Raw genomic sequence first — 20,176 nt, forward strand, 5'->3', positions numbered from 1 at the left:
GCGAGGCGACTGAGCTACCGGCGCGCTTGTTTGCTGCGAAGCACTTAGCAAGTGCGCATGCTCGCCCATGAGCAAGCTTGCCCATGAGCATGAATATGCTTGTCATGTTCAAGCGATCTTCACCCTCTCGCTTACAATTGCGTCCAAGTTTCAGATTAAGTTTTGAAGCACTATTTATTGAGAATTGTAGCAAGCGTCTATCCTTAATAACGATAATCTCTTAATCTTATCTTAATAAGAATAATAGGGAGGATTCACACGTGACCGCCTCAATATTTGAAGCTATAACGACACATCAGATTTCCACGCGCGCAGACCTACCGTCATTACAACAGTCCCTTTTTTTTTGCCATTGCACTGCCCTTCCGAAAAGCCTCCATCGAAGAAGTACGGCTATAGTGTTCGCCATGTTCTGCTTCTTACTCACATGAGCCGTGCAACTCCAACGCTGCGTGCTACAGTTTTATCACTCTGCTGACCTTCCCAACGTTTACGTTAGATTATGACACAGAATTAGCATTAGACTCACAGCATTAGTTCGGCGCAACGTACGCCATGGCCGTTGAGCTGCGGGGCTGATTGTAACCTCATAAGTTAACATGAATTAGTTAAATAATGGAATTAGTGAACATACGAATGAATGATGTCATGAAAACTTGTACAAATAAAAGCATAACAATGTATGCGAGCAATTGAGCAATAACAATAGAACGAACTCCAAATTTAACGCGCGAATAATTAAACAAACTAAAAAACCAAATTTATAAAGCTTTTCGTTGGTAAGCGCTCCTTACTATTGGCCATCCGCCTTCCTTAATAGTATGCACTTAATTTTGATTGGCTTAAGAACAATTGTAGCCTAACAGCGGTTATTTTATTTCTTTCTTTTCTGTTTTAGGATACAAGCCCTAGTGCTAAGTTCACAAAGCTTTTCTTCGCGTGAGAGCTATTATGATTGCCACAGTATTCACAAAGCAGTTCGGAAGTTAGTGCGGTTATAAGATCAGGCACCCGCCAATCGTAACTAGTTCTCACGACCGAAATACTTCGTGAATTCGACTGCCGTGCACCAGCACTGTGCTAACTTAGCAGGCCAACCGCATCTGGATGGTACTTGCAAAGACCATCCAGATGCGAAGCAAGCAAATATCATGACCCCCATCATTTCTCGCTATCTCACCGCTTTCTTTCTTTCTTTCTTTCTGCATTGCAGCACACCGAGAGGCGTTGTTGCAAATCACTATATTAGTACACACGTGCCACATCTTATTCAACGTACCCACCTTTTTCCTCGCAAACTGTGGTCTCCAGCAGAAGGACTTCATCGTGCCCACGACAATCGCAACGCGCCGCTATTTCGCTCGCCCAAACAGGAGCCACCGGTCCAGCCCTCTGTGAACTCTCCCGCAGGCACCTCGAATCCCGCGGCTGGCGGGGTGCGATAGCCGCGGAGGAGAGGGACCGCCACAGTCGTGAAACGGTTAGTGCGACAACCGAAGCCCAACAAAGCGAGAGAACACCGCAACGCTGCCTTGCACAAGCCCTGGGCCGCTCTGCTCGGGATGCAGGCACCGTATTGACAAAAAAAAAAAAAGCGTTGGTACGTTGCAAATCATGGTAAGGACAGATAAGAGCCAGTCGTAATGTTAGGCATATAATTAGCGAAAAGGGCAGGCCAATAAAAGAATACACTTACGAGCCAGAAAGCCTCGTAACTTTTGCCCCAGTTTCCTCTAGAAAAAGATGATTTGGCGGACTTGAAGCATTGGTCGCCTCAACCAACGGAGTATAATAGGGGATTTATAGCGCATTTACACCAGAAAACGACCGCGCAAAGTGATTGGAGCGCTGGATGGCCAATCACAGGGCATCTTTGTACTGCAACAAGTGTTTTCCGAAAGGCCAAGGCGGCGACGTGGGATGGGAGTTGCTCGGCTGGAAAGGCGTTTCTTTCTGAGCAGCAAAGAGTGCTCTGAAATGGTCGGTGGAATTTCGCTGCGGCGAATTTCGGAGGTCCCGTAGAGGTAGCTCGATGGCTGCGACGCTCTGCTGCCAAGTGCGATACCGTGGATTCGATTCGTAGCAGGTGCGGCTGCGTTTAGACGGGGGCTGAATGCAAAAAAAAAAAAAAAATATTTTCTGCTGTGCTTTGGTAGACGAGGTTTGGTGCCCCGGGTGGACGGCAGAAAATCCCAGGAGAAGTCGGTGCCCCCCTGCTACCGAGTCTCTCATAGCGGATGCCTTGTTTTGAAATGCGCGAGTGTTCGACTCCACGACCGCCGTTTTTTCCCTGTACTGCGCTCGTGACACGGGTCGAGTTCCCCGAAGGCATTGTGCGAAAGCATTGCGATCTCCATCGCACCGCAGAGGATAAAGTGTTTTATCGTTGTCCATTACGAATGGCCAAGACATGCGTACTCTCAGATTAGCGCGGACCATTCTTACGTCCAAAGAGATTTGTCAACTCGTTCTTCGTGATTACGCGACACCCGTTCCGTGCCCACTTCGACGCCGCAGGGCGCCAGTGAGACGGACTGAGTCTTAAGACTGAGGATATGCCTGTGGACGCGTTCACGCACCGGATCGCAGCGCCGCCAACTCGTGTGTTCCGGAAGGTCTCGCGACGCAGTCGCCCAGTCGCGCAGTCTGCACTACTGTTCGTTCCATAGCCGCGGCGGCGCGATAGCCGCACGGTCGGGGCTCACGCGCGCGTGTTTCGTGTCACCCGCGGCGACACGAGGGAGAACGCGGGGGACACGCGGAGACAGTGCGGGGAACTCGAGGCGTGAACGATGCTTCACGGTCGCCGAGAGGGAAAGTGTGTGTATGTGGGGGGGGGGGGGGTAGCAAATACCCGCTCGTGTATTGCTCTATTACGTACACAAACAACTTAGGAAACAAAGCGGGGAAGGGGACAATGGAAAGGTGGGGTGGACATGGGAGAGAGCGACCCTGCGCTCAGAATTCCGGCGCATCAGCCGTCCACCATAACCGACTACCTGCACCACGGAATTAGAGTGACTGCGCAAACGCTCAGATGGCCGCAATAAATAAAAAAAAATTCATTCTCTACTATATTTTGTAGCGGCGAACACAACTTCACACTTTGCAAGAGAACGACGCTCCCGACAGGGGCGCAAGTAGAGGAATGGATCCCTTACATTTGCCAGGTCAACGTACCTGGACGTTACATATCCACGTCACATATCCAGCTTCTGTGAAGACGGAACTTCTCAAGGTTCTGCGCTTACTTAAACGGCGTTTCACCGGAGAGTTGGTGCCGTTGCAGAGTGCGCGCTTCCAAGAACATGTATCACGTAGCGTCACGTCAAATGCGTTAACATCACTGGACTTATAGTATGGCAAGGTAGGTTACTCAGTATGTTGACCTGTGAATTCATTACTTTGAAATGGCAGAGCGTTTGCCACATTTGTAACCATCTGTTGCTGTTGTTACTGTTCTTGGTTGATGAATGTGCACAGTGTACCTTATATGCTTATTCGATCAAAGGTACATGTGTCTGTGGTGTTTATTTCGTTTTACGGTTACATGCCGCGTCTTTATTTTCTCATTTTAAGAACATTTCTTCGCGTGCATTTGTTTTTTGCCCTGCCTTGATGGCATGTGATGTTTGGCGTCTGTGTATTCAAAGCCGGCTTTTCACGGCTTTCTTTTTTACCCTATTCCATATGCTAAATATAAAATAATGAAGAAAAGAATAAACAAACGAAACGGACGAACGAAATTATGCCAGAAACGACCCATTCAAACAACTGCGCCGCCTGAAAGCACACATCGAAGAACAACGAGATACAGCGAATGTCCTCTGATCCTCATTCCAAGCACAAAAACAAACAAACCGGAAACATGTCGAAGGCCACTCAAGAGAAAGCCCTAAAGTTGCACCCACAACAGCAGGGCATTTGCTAGTGTGGTCGACAAGCACTGCGTCAACGGCACAGCGACAACGATACCTACGATGACGACGACAGCCAGAAAAACTCAGAACACTGCACGAAAAACTCACACGCGGCGGACGCCGAACGAAACTCCGGGGTCGGGTGCGGGGACAATTAAGCTTTTTTCATTTATGGGAGCTCCATTTATGCTAAGAAAATATGCTAACACGATAATACCGCCTGACCGTGGTAACACGCCTGACCGTGGTACTTGCCACAGACACCACGAAAATTGGATGCCGTTCCTTATTTCAGCAGTGCATCTCGGTAGAAGGATGCAATAAATCGAGAACTATACTTGCCGAATGCTCGCCATTCTACAAGAAACAAAACAGGAAAAGAAAGCGACGAGATGCGGCCGGAGTGCGCGAGAATCATTTCCCGACGCCCGTGTGCACACCCACACTTATAGTGGCGGCAGGATCTCGTTCCTCGCATGTACAGTGAAGCCTTCTTATAACGAAATCATTAGGACAGGAAACTGAGTTCGTTATTAGTGGTATTTCGTAAAAGCAGACAACTTTTAAAAGAGCCATAATAACGCTCGACGCGCTCTTTCCTTCGAAGACCCTGCATGAAAATCAGCGAGATCCCGATGGCGCCTGACAGCAGCTGCCTCGGCTGTCAGTCATGATCACGTGATGCAGCCGAAATCCGAGGGTCAGCCGTCACGTGGCTCAGTGGCCTTCGTAGCGTTCTCTGCATGTGCACGTTAATGCAAGAAAAAAAAAGAGAGCAAAGAGAGCTGCAGCTTGTCTCGTGCGGACTAGCGGTCTAGCACTTCGTACTAAGCGGAGTCTGCACTAAAGTTCGGACCTCATAGAATTTCCAATTAAGCGATATATCGAATAAAGCGATTTAGTTGCAACGAATGTCTACTGCGCTTACTTTTGAGAACCGTGCAAATTGTAACCGAGGTCGCGGCTGACGCTCGATCACACAAAAAGAAAGCAAGAACGAAAGAAGCATCCAGCTTCCAATATATCTTCGCACGCTCGTCTCAAGGGCAGAACAAGCATGAGACACTCTCACACCAACGAGACGAAGTTTCTGGCCATACAGCCTTACCAGAAACGTACCTATAGTAATTCCCGATCGTGAGACAATGGCGCTGCAGAAAACGTTAGAGGATAAAAATAAATTATAGCCGCGCTTCCAGGAAAGTCGTTCACGCTGAGTCGCGTAAAAAGAAGCAAGCAGATGACGAACACAAACGTGAATTCCAGCCTTTCATACAGCGTACGCTTTGCACCCCCGCCCGCCTCCATTTTTTTTTTTTTTAGCGTTGAACCGACCAGCCGAAAGATTTACGACGACGCGGAAGTATGTGGCTTAAAGCGTCCACTTGGGGCGCGGGTGTTCGGGTCCTTCCAAAAATAAGACGCAGCGGAGACACGAGCCGTTCCGGACCTTCCTGTTTTGCTGCGAGTCTGGAGTCGAAATGTCAACAGGAATACATTGACTCGCGACTCCCTCTCGTTGTGCGCCAAGAGAAATAGAGCGAAGGAGTGAAGCTAACAAGAAAACGAAACAACGCAAAAAAAAAAACGTCATCAGCTTACTATGCGAACGCATTCAGGTGGATACAATCGAATGGGGCGGAGCAAAACAACAAAAAAAATACCGCGCGGTTTCCTGTATAAAACATTCATGGAAGTTAGAGATAAATAAAAAGCGCCCGTGTAAGGTTTTTTATCAGAGCGATGATAGGTAAAATTGAATCAAAGGGAAACAGAGAAAAGCTAAGTAGACGCTCGTTATAATTAAAGGGAACCGCCTTTCTCTGTGCGTAATCGAAGCTTGACTAGGACATTATGAATGTTATCCGCAGTGAAGAATGCTCTTATAAAAATAAACGCTCACAAAAGGTGTGATGACAAAAGTTTTGAGCGACTTTGAGATTATTATTCTTTTTTGTCAATTCGAACGGATTGGCCAGTGGTATACACGAGTATTTAAATGAAAGCGCGGACGCCTTCATCGCGTAAAAATTGTATAGTGGTGGTTTAGAGCCCTTATCATCCGTGAGTCAACGCATATACCTATCTGATTGGTCAGTAGCTTCGCAGCTATTATAATTATCTTTGTAGTAGCTCTCGTTCCTTGGCAAAGCCAGAAGAAGATGTGAATGTCACACGGTTGATGATGCGATTTCTCAGTCCCGTTTCAATCGATTAGCAAGTATAGGTATAGGCTGGTCGGCTTCGCATTCTTGGTGGCATTTTTTACAGGCATGAAATGAAGGACTTGTTGAGGAAATTTAGCAGCGGGGTTATGAAGCGTCTTCGCAGTTCTTGGTCGACTTACTGAAATTTCGCGGCACATATGCATCCTACACTAGATTAAGGTGAGACTTTACTCTTATGGCTGTGTGGCCGTTCCCGTAGTCATTGCTACAGGTAACAACAATAAAATGATGCAGACGAAATAAAGTGAGTCGCAGGAGAAAGCACCCCCCCCCCCCCCAAATTGATTAACGCAGCTGAAGAATGTAGTCAGCGGGAGATACCGCTGCGTGTGACTGCAGCAACCCATATGTTTGTGCGCGGCGTCTCTTCACTTGGCACGTCATCGAGCGCAGTCAGTGTAGGTTCTCACATCGAGTGCACGCAGTGGCGAGTCCTCGTTAGAAATGCGACCGCAAGGTGCATGCGGTCCCACGCAATCCTCTGACTGACGTAACCGCGGCTACGTGCCACGGGTTATGCGGAAACTACGACAAGAGAGACGGGAAAATGGAAATGTTCGAGCCCCGAGCAGAAATGGAAATCGTTTAAGTAGAGGAACTTAATTCCCGACGTTGTCGCAGTATGCGGCATAAGTGAATCGGCAAAGTTGAAACTGCGTTTCACAATACGAATTCGGGGAGGTATCATGGAAAGAGAGGAAAAGCCGGAAGGTTAACACAACACAAGTGGACAGTTCGCAAACGCTGCGGGGTGGGAGTTGTCATGGAAGGAACAAAGTGCAGGGTGGGAGTGAGCGTTCGCTAAGATGAGTGTTCGCAGATGTCAGCGTCTGCGGAGCACGGCCACGGCCGGTCAGAGACTGCCTGCGAAACCTCTTGCTGACGATTAGGCTCGATCGCTCTGAAAGAGCACTGGACACTTCGAATGCGGCCAATGGAAAGTCGCCCGCGCAAGCATCACACCACCGACCAACGGTCTCTGTTCGCGCATAACAGACTCGTGCAAGCAGCGTGGCCTTGGCCGCTGCACCATGCCCTGCACGATACGCGCCTCGTCGGAGAGCCATGCTGCTGCGAGCCACGCACGTCCCCGGGCCAGCGGGCACGCATTTGAACAAGCAAAAAAAAAAAAAAAAGCTAAATGCCCTTCCACTCTGTGAAGAAGGATGACCAGCGAAGCTGTGTATGAGGGCCCCTTAATGACGAACTGCACCTCCGCTGCGGGTCCGTCCGGTTGGACTCGGCCCACGTATGACAGAATTGTTGGCCTACGCACGGACGCGATCTGGATCCTAGCCATACACAGCTTCGCTGTAAAAATGCAAACAAACCTCACCACGCGCACTCGCTCGAGTTTTGTGTGAAACGACACGCGTAATAACCAGGCGCCGACCGCCTTCGCAAGTCGGTTTTGGTTTGAAGTTTGGACGGAATAGCTGTGCACAGATTTAGGTCGAAAATAACTTGGCTATTCGCTTCAACTCTGTTGCACAGTGCCGAAAATGCAGCTGTTGCGCTGACGTGCATTTTGGGAGTCAGAAGTGTACGTCACTGCAGCAAGCTCACCACATGTTTCACATCTTGCTCGTCGTAGTAAATGCTCACTGTGCGCCTGTAAGTACCGTAGGGTCAGTTCGCTAGGGGTGCGGTTTAAACGCGCTCCGAACGCGCCGCTCAATTTAAGCGCAGTCCGATTGCCCTAAGTGTGCACTAAATTCAAGAAGCAAGTACGCCCATCAACCCAGATAAGAGGGGAACAAAGACCAATCTGGCTCTCGCGAAGATTTAACGCTTAATCGTTGGTTTAACTTTTCGGCTGTCACGGTACCTAAGGGAATATAAGACGCGGGCACAGTTGCAGCTCTCCCAAAATCTTAAATGGTCAATAGAAAGCCAACAGACTTTCTTCTGTGAAGTCTGCACATTCTGTATAGGTTGAGTGCCGTGGAATACTGGCCTTATACACACTTTCTCGACCAAGTTAAGCATTCTCGCAACTAATATCTATGGACTTTACAGTGTGAATGCAACCAATTCGCAAGTATGCGGATCACAGTAGATTAAAGGAAGGAGACTTCTTTCTCGAACGCTTTTTTGAAGTGGTTGCGTAAGAGCCTGCATCATGCACAAGATGGAGAAGTCGCTTGTTGAGCTGAGTGTACATAAGCAACGAAACATTGTTTTCAGGATGACCTGTCCCGTATCCTCACGGCTCTAAGTACTTTCACTCGCACAACCTTTGCTTTTAGAATCAGCCACAGTAAATAGCGAGCATGCGCAAGAGGCGTAATTTAAGCCCCAGAATACTTTGAGGAGTTGGCGCGGTATTCAGGCGCTGGACCCCAGGCCCAAATGACGGAAGAGGTAAGGGCCCCTCTGAAGTCTCCAGATAGCAACTCTCCACCCGAGTGACAATATGGAGGAGGGTGAAGGCACGAGGGCGATTACAGCGCGTGCCTATCAATTGAAGAGGTATTTTCCGTTTACCCAGGTTGGGGAACGAGGGGTCCTAGGGAAGAGGAATAAGCAAGGTGTCAGACGAAGGAGAGTAGTGATATGGTCGATGGTCCGCTAGACAATTATAGAGGTCATGGCCTCTAGAGTCAGCTCATCACAGGGCGGGATAACGCCCTGTGACCAGCTGACGCCCTGTGACCAGCTGACTCTGACGACGAACTGGAAAGTCTGTGCAGTCTAGAAGCTCTTCACCAATACCCATCGTTCTGGTAACTTGTTTTAGCTGCCTCACAGACTCGAGGCAGTTCACGGAGATGTGAATGACAACGTTTGAAAACTGGCTGACAGCTCTGACAGCTTGCAGCTCAAGTAGCAAAGTATCATTCTCAAAAAATTTATAACGCAAGCGGCGTCAGTGATTCGGCACAACCACGGATATAATCTCGCTATCGTGCTTACCGGTATTATCAGTGATAGGAGCCTGAATGACGGTTAATGACAAAATGCTCCTACTGCGCAATAGCAAGTTTCGTGAATATGGGCCGTGGTGTTTCAAAAAATGAAGCTAGTTTCCGGGGTTCATGTGCCCAAATCACGGTCTCACTATGAGGCACGCCGTAGTGGGGGGATTAATTTTGACCACTTGTGTTTCTTTAACGTGCACCTCAATGTAAACGCATGAGTGTTTTTTTTTTCTTTCACCCTCATCGAATCCAGGCCGCCGCGGCCGGGATTCGATCCCGCGACCTCGAGCTCCGCAGCGTAATGCGGTGTCTATGACACGTAGCTGGTGAGTGACTTAAATTCCACGGTCTGCGAGGCTAACAAAGCTGGCGTTTGTATATGGACAGTATGTAAACAATATATTGCCAAAAACAAAGCTCTGCAAGTCGGCAAACTGGTCTGCTGGAAGACTATGAGACTGCATAAATTAATCTTTATAAGGGTGGACACGACACGTTCCACGTTTGAGTTCCGGATACAAGAAAGACGTAGTTCCAAATACAAAGAGCCCTACACGTTCCAACATTAGTAGAGGCAAGCGCTAAATCTGGCTTAACTGGTACAGCACGTTTTCCCCGCGACAACTGCTATGCGTCGTGGGTGGGCTAGTGTCAAGAGACACGCGTTGCCATCGAGAAGAAGTGAGGGAGATGAGGGAAAAACGTAACGACAGACGAGGGCTGCTGGCCCGCACTTCGGAGCCACGACTACCTCACATTGGCTCGCAACGTTCGGCTCTCCTACTATGCTGCTGTCTCCTCTTCGGGTCTCCTGGTACGCCATTTCGCCATAGTCAAAAGTACAGTCGTGGTCTTTGGAACATATGTACAAGAGGCAGAAGAGGGCTTCACCGCAACGACGCTGGAAGGCGAAGCACGTCAGGTTGGTCGGTACCACATGAGGTAGCGCGACCAAATATACGGAGAATTAACGAAGAATCAACTATTGCTGGAGGGAGCGATAATGTCTGAAGAATTTTGTAAAATATAATAACAACAGTAAACGAATGCACAATTCATAATAACGAAGGAAAAGAGATGCGTCGAGAGATGCGTACTGTAAATTTTAACCGATAAACGCAAAACAAATACGGCAATGATACTTATAGTTAAAACTGACCAGATGTAAAAAAAAATATTAGCATATGAGTTTTGGCCTCACGCGGACAGTTAAGTGGGAATCACACGCGTTCCTGTTGTTTAGACCCTGTGTTCCGCCTCAGAGGTCTGCACCCGAGGCCAAGCTTCTTGCTGAAAATGAGAAAGGGGGTGGATGAAGAATCGGTAGCAGTAGGAATACAGGGTAGACGAATTAAAGCAATAAAGTAGACGATAAGTAAAGAGACAGAAGGCGCGAAATAGTAGCAGCCTTGCAAAAAATAAAAAGAGTAAAAAAAGAATATTAATAATAAAGTGTGCCAAGAAATTAACGAGAGAAATGGGACATCACAAACAATAAGGACAAACATTAGAAATAGAATAAAAAAAGGAGAACGAAAGTACGGCACATATGGTAGAGTAATTAAAATATATGAAATTGCCAACTTTTACATTAAACCGCATTGAAACTCGCCGACATGAACTCCTTTTTTTTTCTTTTTGTCATTCTATAATTTATATAGTAATATTGGCAGTGACAATAATTTAACGCGTCACTGTAGGATTTCTTAAGTTTATTTATTTATTTAGGAACTATTAGAATTTCTCAATGCATTTTTTTGCAAAATTCTGTCTCCTGCTAAAGCCTGATTTCTGGAGTAATCCCCCCCCCCCCACACACACACCCTCCCTTCCCCTTGTTGTAATGGGTTGTGCCACTTCACTCGGCTCCAACCAGGCAAGCAACGGGATGGCTAGGTGCCTAAGAGGTCACACTGCCTGCTGATTTCGACGGTTCACCGCGTGCATGCAGGTCTGCATTCTCCCTGGGACGTGGAGGTCAGGAACTGTGTGCGGCCGGCTGTGCGCAATGCAAGGTCAGACGCGACTGTGGAGCTGGCTGCGCCCTCGCTGGCTGAAGGCGACGAAGCCGTTGCGCGGCCTCGACCAGCCGGCTGTTCGCGCTTGACCTCGTAGCGCTATGAGCAGAGGCCCACCGTGGCCGGGCTAGCGCAAGAACCACAACCGCACCGACACAGGGTGTCTGCGAGAGCCGATTCGTGTCTCGCTCCATCAACCCAGCGTCGCCACTAGGGACCAGCGAAGCTCTTCCGCACGCTCAACGTTGAGCCAACTCTGGCGTTGTGCCGGCAACAGGATGCCAACAGAGAACAATTAGCAGCTGTCACGAATTGTTCCAAGAAAAACCAGGGAGATTTTTTGGACGTGCACTTTCCTGTGGTACGAACGCACATTAATCGCCGAAGAGACGAGGCAAAAACGACGTCCACCATGTATATGAGACAAGTGTTCGACGAGATTTCGCAGCCAGAGTGTCCGCTCCGCAACAGCCTCATTCGTGAACATTGTGGTCCGAGTCACTTCTGTTTGCCTACCACATGTTCACGAAACAAGATGCATTCTGCCGAGTTCAGCCGGAGTTTTTCTTTGTTGTAATCAGAGTTTAACAGCTTAAGTTGACGTTTTCGCGGCACAACGTTAGCAGTATCGCAGAAGAAAGTGCAGTAAAAAATTGCTAAAAACTGGAATCGCATACTGAGTAATTACAACACAGGAGGGCGTTAACTAGTCAACTACTACACTAACTATCGAACAAGACTTACCCTTAACTCTGTACCACAAGCGAGTATCACTAATATGCAAACTGAGACGGGATAATGCAACAATACATTCCATTGCTATTCCTTACCACGCTTATCGGTTTGAGCGGGGCTCCGTCCAGGTTATCACCGGGATCGGTCAGTCGTAAACTGTAGATGATAAGAATAAAATGGAGCGAAATGATTCCTTATATGACACCGTCCTTGTATTCATTGCAAAGCGGGCAAATATATTTACTTGACCACTTATGAGAAATGTTTAGTTTGTTTTGGTGATTTTTCGAAAAACCCTATCCCCAATTTTTTAGTATAAACTAGGCTGGTGTGTAATACTATATCGAGTAATTCCGCTCAAGATCCTTGTACAACACGGTAGTTTGTAACATCGTGGTTACTTGTTTAACATAGCTGTTTATTGTAACATCACGCTCGAAACCTAAGCTAAAATAAAGCTCGGGATGAATTTACGGGCTTGCAGGGGCCCAAATTGACAACACTGTGCAATGGCGTTCACTTTAAGTGAAGACATATGTCTTGAGCATTGCTTACTTAAACATCCATTGGGTTGCATGTACGGTCTTGCTATGTCATGTGAAGAGGTATGTTACAGTAGAGAGAGGTAGAGAGGTAATTTAGAGAAAAGGCAAAGAAGTTGCACTAAGCTAGTATGCTCTGGCCTGTTACTCTGCACAGGGGAAGAAGGAAATGGGATTAAAAAAGCACAATAAAAGATGATAAGGACAGGAGGAGGGAATGCATATTTCTACAACCACGTACCACTGGTTTCTTTAAAGCCTTGAGTCTAGTCCGGCACTGTGCAGTCTCGCATTGCGGACAAAATTATGCCTTCAGACAATGTTTGCCTGCTAGAGCGAAAGTCTGTGTTGTAACGTCTAGAGAGGGGGGGGGGGCAATCGTAGAACAGTGGCTGTAGTCTCTCAGACACTTGGTAGTGTTCACAATTCGGGCTCTCCGCAAAGCCGATAAGATGTGCGTAGCGTCGAGTGAATCCGACGCTCAGGCGAATCCGGTGAAGCATACTTCCTTGGTTTCGCTTGACGTTAGTTGGGAGGCGAAGACTCCTGCCAGAGTGTATTTCGCGCAGGCGCCTGTGCCGATGATCTGGTTCAGCCCAGTAATCTGCTGTGCACTCTCGCATGAGCTCAGTCAACAACGAAATTATGTCACTTCGCGAGTATGGTATCTTTACGTCGACAGCTTTAGGCCCAGCGGTTCTTGCTTCCGCATCAGCTAGCTCGTTGCCGGCCAAGCTACAGTAACCCTTTTGGAGGTATTTGAGTGACTGTTTCTCTGATCGAATATCATAACACTGGCCACTTCTCGAGAACGAATGAACGGTTTGCAGTGCCGATTCTGCGTGCAAAATTATATAGTCTGTAGGCGGTGTCAGGCAGGAGACAAAGCGGACAGCTTCCTGCATTGCAAGAAGTTGTGCAGCTGTTGAACATGACTTGCGGTCAAATTTATATTGGCGGGAGGTGCCCTGATGAGAGATCACAAAGGCCGTGGTCGAGGTATATGAAGTCACCAATCTGTCTGCGCATATTTGCGTATTACAGAGGAGCTGCTTAGCGGAGCTACTTATCCTGAGTCCTTTTTTTAAAAATGCGATTGACCTCCTTAGTATACTTAACATACTTTCCGGCATCTATCTATCTATGTCTGTGCCCGTCTCTACTGTTTTCCGCTACCCAATGACCCAATTAGTGTACTAGCTTATAGGTCACCAGGTACGGCCACTAGCAAGGCCACTAGACACTATATAGGAGTTCGCTGTCGTGATGCCATTGTGGTCGTTTCATCATTCGTCATTACAGATTAGTCATTTGACTCACGTCCTGCTGTCGTCGCCATACAGCCGTCGTCACGATGTCGTCGTACCATCTACATCCTTTCAGAAACATCGTGCCATTCTCCTCATGCCGCAGTCGTCATACCTGGCCTTCGTCGTTCCATCGACGTGATTCCTTCTTCGGCATTCCTTCGTAACCCGCTATCTCAATCTAGATTACGACGCCGTCGTCATGTCATCGTCGTCATGCATTCGTTGTCCCAACGTCGCCGTGAAGCCGTTGTCGTTCAATTGTAATCGCTCCAGCTTCGTCTTCCGATTCTCCTCATGCCGTTGTAGTCACGCCATCGTCGTCATACAGTCGTCGTCACTGCCATCTCACGCCATCGTTGTTATAAAGCTGTCCTCACACAGTCGTCGTGGTGTCTTTGTCATCCCATTGTCCTGACGTAATCTTTGTTTACACTGCCGTCGTCATACCACCGTCATCATTTCACAATCGTCATTGCGCCGTCGTTAGACGCTCGTCGTCATGCTGTCATCTTGGTGAAATCATGGTCGGTTCATCATCGTCGTTCCAACTTTGTCACCTGATTCTTGTCATAGCGTCGTTGTGAACTTCAATGCTAATAGCATTAACATCATGAGATGGGTCATGCGGGATTTTTTTTTTTGAAGTCCCAAACCTCGCAAGAGTTGGTTGAATAGATGCCGAACGAAACGATTTCTACGTGGATATCTATTTAAAGAGGAGATGCCAAGTTAAGGCTTTAAAAAGTGTCAACAGCCGAGTTTACAAAGCTTGTTGTTCGGAAGTGCAGTTTGGCATTGGCCGGCCGCCTTTGTTAACGGTGACCCACATTGTATGCTGGCTCGCCGACCGGACGCCATTGGGAGAGCTGTCCCAGACGGCGCACCGACAGAAACACTGAACCACACTGAAATGTTACAACATTACAAAGATAGGGCGAGAGACTTCGCTCCAGCACATAATTCCCTTAACCGAGAAGGCGCCGTCGCGCGGCGATAGCTTCAAACTAATTCATTGCCCTGCCCCTTTTATCTTTACCTCTTCCACCTCACACAATATCCCTCATACTGTCCCTACTGTGGAGCAAAGCTCCCAGTACATAATTGCACCTGGGAGTGCCCACACCCTTCGGATTACTCCCCTATTCCTTCACCTTCCTCCTGGGAGACTGCGTTGACCAGCCTAGACCCGCAAGAGCAGCGACGGCTAATCCAGTGGGCACGCGGAGTGGCGCGAGTCAATGGGGCAGTGAACTAAGAACTCCACCATACGAGGAAGTCTCCCCACCTCATTAAAAATAAATGTTTTCTCGCTCTCTCTGGCGCGCGTAAATGAGAGAGGCTAGCACGACAGCTCTTTGCGCTTACGAGAAATGTTCTAATCTATTTTTGTTGCTATCGCTGCCTCGGGAAATATAAAGACTGTTCAAGGGTAAGAATTTTTGCGATGCTCCGTATTTTGGCGATGGCACAGTTAACACATTTGAAATGCGCTTGACGCTCGTGGCTCAGAAGACGAGATAGCACGTGGTTGTAAAGCGGGTACAGCAATACTGAAATGTGCGCTTCATTCTATAATTAAAGAGCAAATGAAACGCGAATGTGCCGGCTTTTATTTCAGAGCACCCTTGCAGAGATCTAGGCCCACTCAGTCGACGTCGCTCATGGACCAGTCGGTGTCCTCGGCGTGACGGTGGGGCTCCTCTTTGTGGTGCTCTTCGCCGTAGCACTCCATCGAGTTGGCGAGGAAGCGGGCATTCTATTCGTCCTTTTTTTTCGCCGCCGTTATCTAGTGAAAGCACGAAGGAAGGACATTTCTGTGGTATGGTGTCTGCAATCCGAAGCGCGGGTGCCTTTGAGGAGCTTGCACCGTCATTCATGTCAGGGGCAGAGTGAGTTAAGTTGCATGGCGCTGAACCACCACAGCTGCAGCATTTCCTGCACCTGAAGCCGGTCGACGGGCTCCCACGATGATGCATTCCTCCTTCGCTGGTCGCAGTGCTCGAGGCAACCTTCGCTGTGGTTTCGAAAGGGGAGTCCGCCAGACTGCCGTGGTCTTCTGCTCGCTGACTGGCGCCGATCTCTGATATGTACTACACCAGGAGGTCATGGTAGTTCTCGGCATTATAGCCTAGACCAATCCGGCACGCGGGACTTGCTCGACAACGTAGTGTGGTGAAATGTTTTCGCATGATGCGTTTAAAATCGTAATCGCACGGCACCGGGTCTTGTACGGTGTCCATAGGTTCATCAAGTTCTTTTAACGCTCGGAGCGCCATGGCTGCCTTCTGGCAGTCCTCGCAAACGGCGAAATCCCCAATTTCATAAACCGGGCTGTGCGAAGCAGCGCCGTCTGCTTCACCGTTGTTCTGGCTTTGCCGGGCGTCCACCCCACGTCGTTGTAGATTGAGCACGTCCTGCTCGCTAGGTGGCATGGCGGACGCACTCGAAGCCCCGACGGGCGTCGCCTGCTCATGGTGGCTGCTGCTTGCGTCAGGCGCCGCTGGTTCCTCAAATGCATCACTGCTTCCTGGAACATCAACACTTGCAATCAGTTGCGGCGGTGTGTCGTCCATCGACGTGAAACTGGACTGTACTGACGAAGACTCGTGATCACTCATGGCGCCGGATGCATGCTTGCTTGCTTGTTACTCACTTGTGGCGCTTACCCACTATGGGGGATTGGCGAAGAAACTGGCAGTTAAAGGTTAAAAGTTACGCACTGCAGGAAGGCCAACTTACACATCTGCGTAGAACACTGCAGTTTACATTCGCAGTACCGCGCCAGCGTTAGCCGGTCAGTGCCTGATAACCGCACGAAGCAACGAGCTCAGCAAGAGTAGCGCATGCGCACAAAGTTCACTGGAAGCGCAAGTTGCGTCTGCTAGGCATGACACTACCCCTGTCGCGATTAAATGAGCGTCCCTGCTTATCGGAGACAGCAAGTGCGCGTAAACACCAGGCTCGTCTTAGTATCTTAAAGAACGATGGTTGAACGCCATGCTACCCAGACGAACTGTATATATATGCATCGCATTACGCGCGTCACGCAATGCATTACCGACCGTCACCATGGGTAGGCCGCGGGTGCAGCACAAGGCAGAAGAAGAGGCCGCCGTAGGCGAACGTAAGCGCGAGCGCGATCGTGACCGTAAGGCCAATCCCGTGTATCGGCAACGGCATGCAGAGCCATGTGGGAGACGCTTGTGCAGTCGAGATGCCTACTGGTCTTCTGATCGTCAGCGTGTACATCAGACCAAACACGTCTCGTTGTGACGCGGAAACGTTCCTGGCAGAAACGATGAAGACCTTAAAGCCACATAGTACGACGATTCCCGTGTGCGGTCACTTTAACTTCGATATGGCGAAAGAGCATGGCAAATGGATCGAGAGTTTCATGCTAGACGCTACTCGTTGAAACTGAAGACGCTACAGAGACACACAGTGCAACACCGTTCCTGCATTGATCTCACGTTTGCAAGCAGGCTGTGTCAAATTACAATGGCAGAGCTTCTGACCGTCTACCACAGCGATCAGAAGGCAATACTGTGCAAGTGTAGAGTCGTCCGCGAAACTACGAGTGTGCGTGTAATCAACGGGTACATGATCTAAAATAAAGGCTATGCGACTTAACGAAATGTGTCTTCACTCAGCTTCAACGTTCCAAAGATACAATCTTAAGCAATCAAATCACATATCCATAGCATCGGGTCGCTCAGAATTCCTTGGGTTCGTTGCGTGGTCGTTGGCTTTGAACTTTGATTCAGTTTGCATTGGGGGAAAGCTTCGCGTTCAACCATCTTTCTTTACGAAAGGGACTTTGATATTCTTTTGTGCGGATTTTCCCCTTGCCCGTCGGCAAACGCGAAACCGTCGCACGTGGAAGCTGCTTCGATTTAGCGTTTGTTCCGAGCAACCAAAAGCACCGTCAAACGCTGCCGGAATACTTGGCGCGGTAACACGCGTGCAGCAGCCACGCACCCGCAGCTTTCCCTTCATAGCCGCAGAATGATGTCCGCGAGTATAGTGCTTCCTGTAATACACGCGGGCACCAGCGATTGGTCTAGAACCTTCGATGACTCATGTGGAAAAGCTGACGCGCTTGACCCGGTCATCAAATTTTCAACGATCACCGACTGTGTTCGTCGCTTTCGTTGTGGTTTCATTGTTACTTGCTTCCGTGTGCACAAGTTCGCCCGATAAAGGTTAAGTTTCGCCATACACAGTTTTGCTACTGTGGCCTTGACCCTCACTACAACGTGACAATAGAAAGTTTTAGTTGGGTGTCTCCAACCACCCACGTATACGCAGCGCGCGAGGTCGCGAACGTACGTAGCGAAGCTCACACGCACGAAACAGTTGGCCAGACGCAAAAGCTGAGAAAGGGATGGCTCATTTGCATGCGCAGGAGCCGGTAGTGTGCTACTCGGCGCCACCGTATGCCAAGTCCTGGAACTGTGTAGCCAATATCAGCCGCCACGAAGTTAAACCACAAGCCGGAGTCATACCTTCGGCAAGAGCCATATCGAAAAATTCGCTTTCGTGGACACGCGAGAACACACGAGAACGTCCCGCAAAGCTCGCAGAGTGCGTAGCGAACGCTGCGCAGCTTTTGAAAACCTGCGAGCGCACGCAAAGAGACCGTGCGTGCTCCTGCGTACGGCGCATGCGCACTGTCGCCTCCGTGGGTTTCCTGCGTACGGCGCATGAGCACTGTCGCCTCCGCGGGTTTCCTGCGTACGCAGAGGTGTTGCGGACGCCCAACTAAAACTGCCTAATTTCGAGCCCACAAATACACGCAAAATTGCCGTGCGAATGGCGCTCGAGGCACTTTGCGCGTATTCGTGGGCTTATTTCACGCTCGGAAAAACACTTTTATGTAGCACGTATCGAGCAACAGAAATCTGTATCAGGAGTTTTTCATGCCACTTTACAATTTTATATTTTATACTTTTCATCTAATTATAATATTTGAGAAGGTTATCAATGGATTATGACTAATTATGTAATTAGGTAGAATAAGAGGAATCTGAGTATCGCCAAGCGACTGCAAACAATATCTTGGTTCTGTCCAGCTAACCTGGCATTTGCATATTTTTAATGTTTGGCTAAAGTTACGTGTGACACCATGTATAGGTACACTGTTTATTTTAGGATGAGAACGCTGCCAGTAGCGCGCTTTGTTTCCATACAGACGACAAGCGCTACTCTGGCGCCATATCGTAGCCATCGTCGCCGCACAACCCGCCTTGCGCGGCACTACATTTTTCTTCTCACGCTTTCGTTCCACCAACGAGAGTGACCTTTCATCACGGGGAAATAGTGCCACCATATCAGCGGCGCAACACCCAAGGAAGCGTCACTCGAGCCTTAGGCCTGTTCCACATGATGCGATTTTCATCGCACCGGAAGTGCGATTTCCGTCGTTTGCGACGAAAATCGCAGTCGCAGTGCCGATCCCCCGATTTTCGGCTGCGACCAACCGGTTGGTCGCACAGTCGCACCATCGCAGCGATCGCTGCGATTTTCCGTCGAAATTGCGCGTCGAAATTGCGCGAAATTTCGCCGGTTTGTTTTGGAAAATGGCGCCTCGCTCAACGAGTGCTATGCGCGGAGACGTGGGGTGCCGAATTCGGTACGTACGCGAAGGGAGAATAAAAAAACTTGTACTGCAGATCCCATTCTCTCATTTCTACGCGTGCGGTGACACGCTATATGCAGCAAATGAAGTGCATTTTCGCGTTTGCTTCGCACACCTTTGTGAGTTGCCATGATACGACATGGCCTTTTGGCGTTTTCACAATTTGCTTTTGTTGAATAGCATACAAAAATCGCCGCGTACGGAGCAGCTTAAATAATTTTTAGTTCGGCAAGCGCAAATGACAAGACAGCAAAGTACCCGAAGTTTCAACGTTGTGCCGAACGCGGTACCGTTGCATTTTCTTGTCGGTTTTCAAGCGTGAATTTCCCGATGCATCTTGAAAGGTTATCTTACCTCACTTATTAAATTTGACAGAGCAAACGTGTACGCTGCCGTAATGAGTTTTCTACGATAGCATTAACTCCGTGGCTTGAATAAACGGCGTCGTTAAATTGTTTTGGAATATTACATGCACGCTAAGTTGCACTTCTTCCCTGGAGAATTTTTTTTCTTGCACAGAAACCAATAACCATTGAATATGTTGCGGACTTTGTATCCTTACTGCACCTGTATTAACATTTGCTTTGAATGGTAATTAACATTGCAGTTAGTAAATTAAGTAAATCATTCGCTTGCTATAGTGGCACAGTGACAACGTACCCTCCTGCACCGTCATGTAAAACTCGTGCAACAATGCGAAAACAGCCTGTTCTTGTGGAGATAAAACAGTAGAAAACGACACGTTAAAGAAAAGTAAACCAAAACTGTGCAGTGAGCTCAGTCAGTTGCATCCCTTCCTGTGAATCTTTTAATTACAATCAGTTCTGGCACGTTCACGGCTGATCAAATGTGGAGAAACATTCA

The 20,176-nt window shown here is 48.6% G+C and overlaps 1 protein-coding gene across 7 annotated transcripts in view; it reads right to left on the reverse strand.

Moving 5' to 3' along the window:
- LOC142566721 (uncharacterized) overlaps nt 1-20,176 on the reverse strand; it is a 438,480-nt gene that overhangs the window by 309,565 nt on the left and 108,739 nt on the right. For 2 of the 7 annotated variants that reach the window (XM_075677561.1, XM_075677560.1), the window contains exon 1: nt 1,284-1,378. The exons of 2 other annotated variants lie outside the window; for them this stretch is intronic. In XM_075677561.1, coding sequence (XP_075533676.1) covers nt 1,284-1,325 — 42 coding nt within the window. In that variant the 5' untranslated portion in view covers nt 1,326-1,378. Of the gene's footprint in view, nt 1-1,283; nt 1,380-20,176 lie in introns of those variants that run through there. 3 more of the 7 variants (XM_075677563.1, XM_075677562.1, XM_075677567.1) reach the window with 3 other exon arrangements.

Source organism: Dermacentor variabilis, unplaced genomic scaffold (assembly GCF_050947875.1).
Source record: "Dermacentor variabilis isolate Ectoservices unplaced genomic scaffold, ASM5094787v1 scaffold_13, whole genome shotgun sequence".
In the NCBI taxonomy this organism is placed as follows: domain Eukaryota; kingdom Metazoa; phylum Arthropoda; class Arachnida; order Ixodida; family Ixodidae; genus Dermacentor; species Dermacentor variabilis.